The following is a 13044-nucleotide window of genomic DNA, read 5'->3' as shown; positions in this document are numbered from 1 at the left end:
TAGGGTCAACTTGTGCTACACAAATGTTCAATAGCCTAATGTATATACACATATTCAACAAACCATTAGTAAACCATTTCGCTAATCTAGTTGAACATGCTAATGTTCCGCTAATGTCCAACAGTGTATATACGAATGGTTGAATCTCAGCTGAGCTGCAGCTCATTTAACAGTTATAAACTGTTATAAATGCCCTGTAAACCCTTTGTGGGCGGAGTATCCAAGTAAAGTGTTACTTTACATCGTTAATCGCAGTTATTTCTGAGACAATTGATTGTACAGCAACATTTGGAATTGTTACAGCTCAACCATTTCCCTCCCCTCCTTCTGAAAACTGTGAGACTTCATAAACTATCGTAAACTGAACGAACAGACGAGAGGAGAAGCCCAGCGTTTCAGAGGGTCATCTGGACTCACTGGGTTGAGACTGGTAACACCACAGAGACACAGAGAGGGTATTTAGAGACAGGTATGACACTGGTGAGGTGTGTGGGAACAGCTATAGGTTGCACCTGTACTGTTACTACTGGCTGGGCTTCCGGAAAACTCCTCCACACCTCCGCTGATATAGAGACCATTTTCTGCTGTCTGGCGAGATGCTGTTCGTCTGAAAAACACAAAAGATGTTCAGCTCGACTGCTGACCTAAACCAAACAGACACAGCACACGCATCTGAACGATGACTGAAACATGACAAACTCATTCAAATTAGGGCTGGCCAGTAGAAAGGATCAGCTGTCACACTGGGAAAGATCTGTTCAACGCTAAGTGTGTGTCTCTACCATATACAGCGCTATCAGATACAGTTGTATGGAGAGAAAATTATTTTCACGCTTACGAATGCAGGCTATCACATCAAACACATGCTACAACTAAACACAGGCTGATACTAAAAAAAACAAAACAAAAAAAAAACATGCTATCTTTTGGAAAATGACCAAAAGATGCTTTAGCCGATGTAATCTTACCGGTCAAAATTCAAAGTACAGTGTGATATGAACTGATCGGAGAAGCACCCAACACTAAAAGAGAACCTGGCATTTCCCACCCATCTAACATGCTCACTGAACACCAGTCTTGAGGATCGAGGTCTGTGCAAAGATGCTTTTTAGCAAAACTCGTTGACACTTCTTTAAGCTTTGGGGACTCGCACAAGCCACAATATATCAATGTATTCAGCACAGGTGGGTGTGGCTAACCTGCCAGCCGCCTCCTGATAGGCCAGCTCCAGGAGTTCTGCGGAGGTGTGGGCGGGGTCTCGCTCCTCGCTGCCCTGCAGTTCGGCCATGTTCTGTCGGGTCTGGTGGTGGATTTGAATCGGCTCTCCAGACGGGCCTGGTACAATTACCCAATAGAGCGATTTTACTGGTCAGCACTGAGTGAACATTAGTGAGGACGCCCTTTCCCTGTACCACCTCATAAAGAAAACCAGTACAGTACAGATCCATACACCTTAACCTTTCAGACCAGCGGTTCTCAATTTCAGTCCTGGGCTTCCACAGGAAAGCACATTCTAACTCTCCACTTTCCCATTGAATTCAGTGTACCTGCTCATTACCCAGGCCTTTGTGTAATGACCTGGGCACGACAGTGTCTGGTCAGAATGTGCAGTTTACTGGGTCCCCACAACTTGAGTTAATGTGTTTCTATGAGCACCTGTTCCTGCTTTTTAAAGTCCCTGGAGATGCGTCCTCTGAGCGGGGTCAACCGCGGGGTCAAATCTGCATGTTTATGTGCGTTTGGATTACATTTTGCACCACTGAAGGTTAGAGTGGTTATGGACACTCAGGGAGGAATGTTTTACATTCTTGTCTGCTGTGTGCGTGTGTGTGTGTGTGTGTGTGTGTGTGTGTGTGTGTGTGTATGTCTGCTGTGTGTGTGTGTGTGTGTGTTTATGTCCTCACCCACGGGGAAGGTGTGCATCCAGCGCCTGCGGTTGGAGGTGAGTTTCATGGGCATGCGGGAGGGGGCGAAGGGGTTGATGAGTGCCCTCTGAGGGGTGTAGCCACCGGGCCGAACGTGGAGAGTGGACTCCGCGCTGCCCACGGTGAAACGGCCCGGAGCGCTCGAGTCACGCTGGGACTCCATCATCTTCTCCATCAGCTCTGACACACACACACACACAAAACACACACCACATAAACATATGAATGCACAAACACGAATAGAAACACATAGACTAGTTCGTTTTTCATATCCTAATTGCCTGTCCCTTTTTATTTCACGGTAAATGAAGTTTAATAACTTTGTCCTAACCAAAGAAATACATGGACATGTTTTAAAGCCACATCTTTACGGAAAAAGGTTCCCTGATTAGAGACCAGAAAAGAGAAGATAACAATAGTACATTTATATTGTGTTATTTATACTGTACACACATTATGGGGAAATTTGGTTGACATGATGCCTCAAGTATCTCAACCACACACACACACACACACACACACTCTCTCTGAAACACACACAGACATACACACTCTCACACACACAAAAAACACTACTCGAATCCTGGTGCTGCTACCCCGTGTCTGAGTGTATCAGTCAGATTGTCAGTGACCCTTGATTAAGAGGCAGGTTGTTGTTGTTGTTGTTGTTGTTGTTGTTGTTACCTCTGGTGCTGGTGTATCCCAGAGAGCTGCTACACTCATACTGTGCCTGGGGTGGGCGGGGAATGAGCAGGAAGTTGGAGACGCGTCCCAGGCTGTCGTCAGACGCCAGGCTCCTCTGCTCCTCGGGCCCTGTCAGCCGAGCGGGAGGAGAACAGCCGACGCCCGCCACCCCACTGGTCTCCACCGAACTCCAGCTCTTTCTCCCGCTCGCCTCCCTGTCTCTCCCAGACCTGACGAACAGCACCCGCCACAGAGTCAGAGTCAGCCAGTCTCTCACACACACACACACACACACACACACACACACCCGCCACAGAGTCAGAGTCAGCCAGTCTCTCTCACACACACACACACACACACACACACACACACACCCGCCACAGAGTCAGAGTCAGCCAGTCTCTCACACACACACACACACACACACACACACCCGCCACAGAGTCAGAGTCAACCAGTCTCACACACACACACACACACACACACACACCCGCCACAGAGTCAGAGTCAGCCAGTCTCACACTCACACACACACACACACACACACACACACACCCATCACAGAGTCAGAGTCAGCCAGTCTCTCACACACACACACACACACCCATCACAGAGTCAGAGTCAGCCAGTCTCTCACACACACACACACACACACACACACACACACTCCCGTCACAGAGTCAGAGTCAGCCAGTCTCTCACACACACACACACACACACACACCCATCACAGAGTCAGAGTTGGAGTCAACCAGTGTCACTATAACACACGCATATACTGCAAACGCACTAAAAACTACACACATATTACAAAACGCTAACAGGCTAAAGACCTGAAATTGGTGCTTCTCTGGGCTCGAGATGGTCCAGGAAGTCGGAACACTTGACCGTCATACGCGTCGTAGTCAACCTGAATGGGAAGGCTGCTCTCTGATTCCTTCGGCGTTCCAAGAGCTAAAGGAAAAAATAAAAGAGGCAAATTCCTTTCAGCTGAGATTCATAAGACATTCAGGCAAACGTTTATGGTGAATTTAACTGAGTGAACTGTGGGAAAGGTGATGTGAATATCTTACAGTGGTCTTTGATATTTTTCGATTTTTCCGCGTGGACCTGTGGAATTAGAGACACATAGGCAAGAGGAAATGATTATAGGAACCAAGATATTTATTTTCAAAACTTCATAACCGCACACAACTCCGTGAAATACTTCTAGACCATTTCTAGAAACTCTTCTAGACCACTAGATGATGACACTTTTCTTTAATATTTGAGTAATAGTAACCCCCATCAAAAGTCATTGGAATGTGTCTCTAACGTGTATAGTTTTTTTTCTAAGAGTTTAACCTAAAAGTGGGCCAATGCTGTATTCTTGCTTGTGTTTTCCAGATCTTGCACCATTGAAGGTCAATGTGTTTACAGTAATACGAAGCTTACGGTGATGCAGCAGGGCCGTGATGTTCTAGAACCTTCTGTCTCACTCACCTTGCGTCCGGCTAGCTTTATCCTGGGCGTGAAACAGCTGCAGGAGTTCTGACTCTTTGACGTGTAGAAACTGGGACAAGTTTAAAAAAAATTTAAAAAAAACATTCAAATATAAAAATGTATTAATAGAAAAAAATGGTTTGAGGCTGTTGTTTTCTCTATCTTTCACTAAGATTTTTTTTTTTTTTGCTATTATAACTGCAAGTGCTTCTTTCAAACACAGCCCAGTGTCTCCAACCTGTGGTTAATCCAATGCGGCAGGTTGTAGTCATCTCCAAGTCGTGAGTCTCCAGACACTGTACGGTTATGTAACTGTAAAACAGACACACACACACACACACACACACAGACAATTATCCAACCTGTGACGACATTCACAAAAACGACACTTATTCATTATGCATGAGCACTAGCCAAACCCCTCTGCAGATCTCATCCACACAATACAATACCAGGACAGTATCAGAGTCATTCCCAGTATGTCGGAAAAACTTGGACGAGCTGACCTTAAACAGAGGAACAGCGTGGAGAGGCTGCTCTCCCATACACACCAGGTCCACACCAATCCCTGTCCATTAAAAAAAAACCAAAAAACAAATTTCATTATCGCTTTGCATTCATGAGTAATATTCCAACAGTGACGATTTATATTTACGTTATATTTAGCTGACATCATGGAGCAACCTTGCTCAAGTGTAAATCAACTATCCCACTCTGGGTATGAACACCCATAACCTTTGAGTGACCTTGAGCCACCTCTACTACTACCTCGGTGAACTGACCGACCCACCCTCTGTGAATTTGCCGTTGTCATAGAGACCATACTGAATACTCCTCTCCCCGTGCTTACCGTTGTGATAGTGACCATACCAACCACTTTTATTTTGTGCTTACTGCTGTCAGTGATCACGCGGACCAATCCTCCCACTGCTTATCGTTGTCATAGTGACCATAACAGCCGCTTGTTTGCGCTTACTGTTGTCATGGTGACCAATCCTCTCTGAGCTTACCGTTGTCAATCATCCGTTGCTTGGTGAGGATCATGAGGAGGCGGTCAACTTCGAACACGCCCACTCCTGGAGTGATGACCACAGACATCTGACCGGTGCGGTCAAAGTTGCGGTTGATGTAATGCTTGTCAAAGACTGAGATGTGATCAGAGAACAGAAAGAGACATGAAACCATGTAACAAGTGACAATGTAACAAATTCAAACTGGACAAGTGTTGTTAGAATTCTCCCCTGTCACACGGCACTATGAGAACACAGAGAGAGACGAGGCTGGGAACACACCGTTAAAGGACAGGTTGATGGCTTCTAGGTAATTTCCCTGGGCCGCAGTGGAATTCTGGCCAGAGGGGAAACCATCTGTCAGTCAAATAAACACAAAACAAATGTCACTCTATCGGTCTAAAGCGCTGCCTCCCGGATCTCTGGGCAGATTCCTGAGTGTGGTCATATTTTTGGTGTATTCTTGTAAGACAGGGGCCCTGTTCGAACATTTTAACATGGTTAAAATGACTAAAACTGACCCTGACCATGTAAGACAGTCATTTAACACATTAATTAAGAGAAAGACGCCACAAGAAAAGGGAACAATGTGAGAGAATTGGAACAATGCCCATTCATTCGTATGCCTTACATGCTTATTTGATTGGTGTGTGTGTGTCTATAAGCAGAGTGAGAACAGAACAGTGGGACTTGCCTGCTCCTTTGAGGCGGACTAACACAGGGTATTGGATAAAGAGTTTTTTAATGGTGATCAGCAGGGAGGTCCACTCATCACGTCTTTCGTTCTGCGCCACGACCCTACGACAAAAACGGAGAAAAGCCACCTTTAAAATCGAAAAATAACATCTCGCGCACTGGATTTCCCATAGGGGCAGCACCCCAAAGGCCATACTGCCATAAAAGACTGCAGATACATAAAACAGATAAAGTCGTCAGAACATCTACTGAAAAGGTGACTCCACCCAGGAGCAACTTTAAGAGGAGCAAGGCGCAGCCCGCTATGTGGACACCTCAGGAGACATTTTCTCTGAGAGAAGCTGCCAACTGCCACACTGTTCTGACATTAAGCCGTTCCTCCAAGGTCAAAGGGAATAAGATTCACAATCCAGCTAGCTAAATGAATGAAGCACTCTCTCATCTATCCAGGAAGTTACAGGGAGTTTCACCGACCTATAGAAATCCTCATAAAAACGGCCCTCATGGTCCTGCCTGATAGAGCCCCTCTGGATCTCAGGAAATTCATCTAAAACCATGGAAATCCAAGAAAAACAAAACATTACTAAAATCAACACATTTTACCCCATGACACTGTAGTATATTCAACTTTAATTGGTCAGTGAGCAGTCAATTATGCTTGTGTTTATGGTTGCTGGGTAATGATTTTGGGTGATCCATTTGGTTGCGTGAAACCAGTTATTGAAATCAGAGCTACATTTTACACCAGACAGTAGAAACAGTCAACAACAGTTCATAAGAATCATTTAAGTGCTGTTTTGTGAAAAATCGTTCATTTATGTACCAAGTCGTGAGCAAGTCGACGGCACAGAAGTCTGAGACGTTCAGGGAGGTCTCAGACTCCCGTGCTTTGCATGTTGGTCGTGTCCACCCTGTTAGGACTTTCTGAAACACCATCCACCCTGTTACAACTTGGGGCTATTCTGAAACACTGACTCACTTCCTTCACATCCCTTACATAACTACTGAACAAAAGCAAGAACAGGAGGCAGAACAGGAAAGAAAATTCTATCATCCAAAGCTGTAATTTGGTAGAACATTCATTTTATTAGCGATGAAAAAGACTGTACCATTATCTTTTTTTTTTTTTTTTAATTTACATAATTCCCCAGCGAGGCTTGTGTAACGTGTGTGCATGTGTGGAGGACTCTCGTGGAGGCTAAAGAGTAGCTTACCCAGTGATTTGGCAGTGTAGAACGTACGTGAAAAGAGAACCACCGTGACCTCGTGGCTACAGTTCTTCTCCTGTAATAAACCTCACATGCTCAGTTCACTAAACACTACCATTTAGGGACAATCGAAAAGTCAAAGCCTGTTTTTTTTTTTGTTTGTTTTTTCATATAAACGTTGGCATGGTTAACAGATGGGAGCTGGCCAAGCATTGTACTGAAACGCATGAATGAATGAATTATCGTCACTATGAACTAAAAAATCATTACAAACAAACAAAAGCATGTTACACATTTACATGAGTAAGACCACAGAGTTCACAGTTCACACGTACATCATTCAGTGAATCCCTTCAAGACGAATGTATATGTAACATTAAAAACAAGGTAACATAACAAAGGTTTGCTCTCACCCTTGTCTCAAAATCTAATGTTATATGACTTGTTAGCATTGCTTCCAACCGTTGTGTTTATAGGCAACTATAAAATGGCACCGATAAACGCGCTGTTCATGCGCCTGTTTATTCAAAGGAAAACAATGTATTTCTAAAAGTCAAACGTTTTTGTTTTTTTTTCTTACACGTTCCGAATAGGTTCAGATTTATTCATTCTTTTACGAGACGTCCATAAATTTATAAACAGTTAGGAAACCGAAAGTTGGACTCAACCAATCGCGCGTGGTACAGTAAAACGGGTTTGAGTTCACTCACCTTCCATTTGGCAAAGAGATCAGAGAGGAACCCGTTGACCGCCTTTTCAAAATACAAATCACCTGCAAACATGCCAAAGGGAGCACAGTGCATGGTTTGACTTTAAACACTGGGGATCAGACATCAGACTGCAGGGTATTGATATAGGGGCATTGGTGTCACGGACTCAGGCTGAACCTTACCATAGATGTCAAAGTCCCACATTTCACAGCTCATCTGTATAAATATATACACCATCGCCGAAGTCGATCTAAAAACCACCTGACAAAAAAAAAACTTCTTTTAGAGTTTCACACTTCGTACAAGGACACAGCGCCGTAAAAAGCAGTGGAGAGAAGCAGTGTGAGAAGAGCAGTGGAGAGAGGCAGTGTGAGAAGAGCAGTGGAGAGAAGCAGTGTGTGTGAAGAGCAGTGGAGAGAGGCAGTGTGTGAAGAGCAGTGGAGAGAGGCAGTGTGTGTGAAGAGCAGTGGAGAGAAGCAGTGTGAGAAGAGCAGTGGAGAGAGGCAGTGTGTGAAGAGCAGTGGAGAGAGGCAGTGTGTGAAGAGCAGTGGAGAGAAGCAGTGTGTGAAGAGCAGTGGAGAGAGGCAGTGTGAGAAGAGCAGTGGAGAGAGGCAGTGTGAGAAGAGCAGTGGAGAGAAGCAGTGTGTGAAGAGCAGTGGAGAGAGGCAGTGTGAGAAGAGCAGTGGAGAGAGGCAGTGTGAGAAGAGCAGTGGAGAGAGGCAGTGTGAGAAGAGCAGTGGAGAGAAGCAGTGTGTGAAGAGCAGTGGAGAGAGGCAGTGTGAGAAGAGCAGTGGAGAGAGGCAGTGTGAGAAGAGCAGTGGAGAGAAGCAGTGTGTGAAGAGCAGTGGAGAGAGGCAGTGTGAGAAGAGCAGTGGAGAGAGGCAGTGTGAGAAGAGCAGTGGAGAGAGGCAGTGTGTGTGAAGAGCACTGGAGAGAGGCAGTGTGTGAAGAGCAGTGGAAAGAGGCAGTGTGAGAAGAGCAGTGGAGAGAGGCAGTGTGTGAAGAGCACTGGAAAGAGGCAGTGTGTGAAGAGCAGTGGAAAGAGGCAGTGTGTGAAGAGCAGTGGAAAGAGGCAGTGTGAGAAGAGCAGTGGAGAGAAGCAGTGTGTGAAGAGCAGTGGAGAGAGGCAGTGTGAGAAGAGCAGTGGAGAGAAGCAGTGTGAGAAGAGCAGTGGAGAGAGGCAGTGTGAGAAGAGCAGTGGAAAGAGGCAGTGTGTGAAGAGCAGTGGAGAGAGGCAATGTGAGAAGAGCAGTGGAGAGAAGCAGTGTGTGTGATGAGCAGTGGAGAGAAGCAGTGTGTGTGAAGAGCAGTGGAGAGAAGCAGTGTGTGTGAAGAGCAGTGGAGAGAGGCAGTGTGTGAAGAGCAGTGGAGAGAGGCAGTGTGTGAAGAGGTGGATTCGTTGTTTCTCACCCTTGTATCTTCGCTGATGTAACCACACGTGACCTTCTCTCCTTTCACCCACAGTTCACTGGCCTGCGCCCTAAGACAAGGAGGCAGAGGAGTGAGAGATACAGACAGAGGTCATTTAGGCCGGAGAGCAAAGAGGTCAGACTCATGCAGCAGAACCGCAGGTACCTGATCCCAGCGAACTCCACTTTCTGGGTCACATACGCACACGTGCTCACCTAGGACGGACGAGAAGAGAGTTACTGAGATGCACAGCGAAAACACAAAACAGAGGCAGGAAAATCTCTCTGTATCCGTCTCTGCACACACATACACACGACCTGTTCGCACTCTCCAAACACACAGACCGGCCGCTCACCAAACTCTTTTTTAATCGCCACATGTCCCCTCGTCCGATGTACTGGTCCTTAAATGTGAGCTCCACCAGATCCAGGGTCACGTCCTGTCAAACAGGGACAGACCACAGCGGCCCATATTCAATAATAACTCGAACAGCGCATTGTACCGTACACAGGCTGAGATGACAGTTGTCTTAGATCACCTTGGCCTCTACGATGTTGATGAAGACGTCCTGGTAAGCCCGCAGCTTAAAGGCCTGCGCTACAGTCTGGTCCACACTTACAGTCTCTGCAGAGAGAGAGAAGAGACACACAGACGTTTTAAAGGAAACATCACGGCGGGTGTGGACGCAACGCGGCATGGAAGCGACGTGATACCTTTCTGTAAGTCTTCTCTGAGACTCTTCACCTGGAGTAGGAGAGGACTGGGAAAAGAAAAGATAGATTTATTCAAGAGAGTCGTTTATTTAAAACAAACAAACAAACAAACAAAAAAACAAACGTTATGTAGAATAACCACAATATCATTGAGAGAACTGAGCATCTTCACCATTCTCTGAGCAGCCCTGCACCTGGACTCACCTGTACTCGTCATTTGGGTGTGCAATCTCAACTATGTCCCCCAGAGAGACCTGGGGGAACACTTTAGGGTTCATCATCAGCTCGTCATCTGTCGGGGGGGGGGGGGGGGGTCAGATTAATTCTGTTTAATACCATGGCAACTGCATTCTGCATTCTGTATCTTTACTTAATTTACTGTCAAACAGTGCAGTGTGAGTGCAGTAAAATACTTTTCTTTTTTTTTTTTCCAAAACCTTCCAGTATGAGTTACAAATATCATACCTCAGCACTTCGTCCGATTTTAAATTTTTAAATTTTAATTTCGTTACACTCTGACTATGGACCCACTTGAGAGGAAACCCAACTTAAACTAGTAAACTGGTACACTCAGACCTGGGAGATGTTCCACAACACAGAATTCTCAACAAACATGATTACTTGGGCCAAAAGGTATTCCTTTCAAACAGGAATGTTCCTAAGACAGGAACACCCTCATGCTGCTTAAGGATGTGAGTAAGAACCTCCTGTGTATCTGTTTAAAGAGGACAATACCATGGAAAAACTATAGATGTCATTTTTTTCTACTCACCGCTTCCCCCAAAACCCTTCTTGTGAATCACAAGTTTATAGGACTTGTTCGTCTTCATGGTAACAGTCATTGTGATTAAAAAGCCTACAAACAAAGAAGGACACGTGCTACCACAGTGAAAAGCTGTAATCACAAGTTACCTTACAGCAAACTGAAATGCATGACAGGGCTTTAAGGAATATTCTGGATAAGAGTTCAGAGTTCATTTAGGAGTTCAAGAGCTCATTCAGTAAAATTAATAAAGTTCTAAATACTCAGTTTCTAAGAGCGCCCTGCATCTAGTTCTAACCGATATTTCACTCTGGCATATTGCAAAGTTTGACAGGATCCTATTGTAAGTGGTGCTGGAAACGGGCAGATTCTACCCCACAAACGCCGCTAGGGGTGGGTTCCGGCCCATTTTCAGCCCAGCCCTGTGCATGACTCGCTGTACCTTTGTTAACGTAAATATAACCATGCTTTATCCCGATGTTAAGCCTATCCCAATAAGTCTAGCAGTCCCGTAACACGTTAGGGAGGGAAACTGTTCACAAACTGCAGCAAGTGCTTTACAAGTAGACCTACGTTCTGAAAAATCGTTAAATTATCCGACACACAGAGATCATGCCGTCCGTCCACCCATTATGTATATGCAAATAAGACGTCCGTCAACGACAAAACGTAAGCGAATGTGAGAGGCGAAGTATCAAACCAGCCTTCCTTTGTGCCCCTTTGGCTCTGACATGTTTCAAATCAGATTTAACTCGTGACAGACTAGCTAACAAACCTGCGTGTCTCAACAGATGGAGTGAAACGTACCGTCTTAAATTTTGCAAAGACTTTCTCCTGTTAACGAGTTCATAAAGGAGACAGCATATTTAGTTTTAGTATTCTATGATCGCTTATTAAAACTTAATTTTACGCCATCATTTCTCTGCTGCAGGGTCTAGTTCTACACCTACTTCCGGTCTTGATCAAAACACGAAAAATATCCCGCCTATAACACAATAGTGATCTGTGATTGGCTGGAGGTTGTTCATTGACGGCAAATGATTGGCCGATCTGCAGTATTTGGAGGAAACGGGTTATAGCGGTCCCACACTTTCAGAGGTCACGTATGGTGAAAATTATAGGCAATAAATCAAGTTCTGTCTCGTTAAATTTAAGTCCCAATTTCACCAAATAAGGAAACGAGCAAATCAAAGGTCTCAGAGTAGAATTGACGGAACACAGCGTCATTTTTTTTTAACACAACACAATGCATGAGCTTGTCAAACAGAGGACGGCGAGGCACAGTTTCAAATGGAAATGTTCAAATCGAAATACGATGAATGAAGAATATTTGACACAAAAATATGAGTTTTACATTTATTTTATTCTTATTTTGTAAATCGGATGTAACACTTTTATAGCACATACTGCCTGTTATGTCATTCTGCCTAATACTCTTGCCATCGCCTTTGTAAACGAAAGTCAGTTACAAATTTAAACCACGCTACTCCTTACATAACATTCAACATGGTTTAACAAAGTAAAATAAACACAAAAATACATGTAGTTGGTCTTAAATACCACGAAGTATTCAGTCTCGTTTATCTAGAAAAAAAAAAAAAAAAAGTTAAACAAACACGATATATTTTTGGTTTAAAGAAAGAGTATCAGAATGACTTTTCTCTAACTATGAGACTGCATAATTCTCTGTTGGCCGTATGTTCAGTAGCTAATCGTTAAAAATGCGGTTAGGACTAACGACGCTTTAGCGTTGTCAATAACTCTGTTTCATCTCATAGCAGAATGCAGCCCAGAGAGAGAGCAGAAACTCTCCATCTAAATGCCAGTCTCCAGTTCGACTGGACTGTCTGATTTCCACTGAAACAAACTAAGTCCATTGCTACGATGTCAACTTGCAAATATTGTATTGCAAATACAACTGCTTTACCAATACACAGAGGCAGTATTTCACGCTGTTCTACGCTAATTCTGAGACTTAAGAATTCTGAGACCGTGGTTATGTTGGGCACTGGGTTGGTATAAGTGTTGATGTAAAAACTGGTGGGTTGTGGAACTTGGCAGCTGGAAGATTGGGGGGGGGGGGGGGGGGGGGTTGAACCTCAGACATGTGGATTTAATGCAGACGTGTCCCTGAGCAAGGCACTTAATCCAAGAGGTGGGTAAACCTTCCGAAACAGAAACTTATGATTATCAGTTACTTTGAATACGAGTGTCAGCTAAATGAGTGACTGTAATGTGTCCGTCCTTCAGCGTGCGGCTCTTCCGTATGGGGCCGACACATTTCCTGTACAGTGATGTTGATCGTGCACTGAGGAGGTTTAGGGGGCAAAAGATTTGGTTACAGCCCTTTTTTTCCCCTCCTCAATGCTGTTCTATTCTTCCTCTGTCGTTTTCCTCTCGTACTCTTCATGTAACACCTTGTCCGCGGCTCCAGCTGGGACCC

General features: G+C 44.7%; 1 protein-coding gene across 1 annotated transcript in view; it reads right to left on the bottom strand.

Moving 5' to 3' along the window:
• Positions 1-11493, bottom strand: part of depdc5 (DEP domain containing 5, GATOR1 subcomplex subunit) — a 36371-nt gene extending 24878 nt beyond the window's left edge. Inside the window, exons 1-24 of the mRNA XM_030767251.1 lie at positions 11409-11493; positions 10611-10694; positions 10043-10130; positions 9839-9885; positions 9664-9749; positions 9481-9564; positions 9291-9340; positions 9126-9195; positions 7898-7976; positions 7716-7777; positions 7012-7081; positions 6272-6344; positions 5796-5899; positions 5384-5458; positions 5102-5236; positions 4598-4659; positions 4330-4403; positions 4092-4161; positions 3683-3719; positions 3443-3563; positions 2610-2839; positions 1905-2105; positions 1200-1335; positions 513-607 (exon numbers count right to left, since the gene is read on the bottom strand). Coding sequence (XP_030623111.1) covers positions 513-607; positions 1200-1335; positions 1905-2105; positions 2610-2839; positions 3443-3563; positions 3683-3719; positions 4092-4161; positions 4330-4403; positions 4598-4659; positions 5102-5236; positions 5384-5458; positions 5796-5899; positions 6272-6344; positions 7012-7081; positions 7716-7777; positions 7898-7976; positions 9126-9195; positions 9291-9340; positions 9481-9564; positions 9664-9749; positions 9839-9885; positions 10043-10130; positions 10611-10680 — 2119 coding nt within the window. The 5' untranslated portion in view covers positions 10681-10694; positions 11409-11493. The remainder of the gene's footprint in view (positions 1-512; positions 608-1199; positions 1336-1904; positions 2106-2609; positions 2840-3442; positions 3564-3682; positions 3720-4091; positions 4162-4329; positions 4404-4597; positions 4660-5101; positions 5237-5383; positions 5459-5795; positions 5900-6271; positions 6345-7011; positions 7082-7715; positions 7778-7897; positions 7977-9125; positions 9196-9290; positions 9341-9480; positions 9565-9663; positions 9750-9838; positions 9886-10042; positions 10131-10610; positions 10695-11408) is intronic.
• Between the last annotated feature and the right edge of the window lie 1551 nt (positions 11494-13044).

Source organism: Chanos chanos, chromosome 3, assembly GCF_902362185.1.
Source record: "Chanos chanos chromosome 3, fChaCha1.1, whole genome shotgun sequence".
Classification (NCBI taxonomy): Eukaryota; Metazoa; Chordata; class Actinopteri; order Gonorynchiformes; family Chanidae; genus Chanos; species Chanos chanos.
The sequence above is the reverse complement of the archived record's forward strand: the minus strand, read 5'-3'. Positions and strand labels throughout refer to the sequence as shown.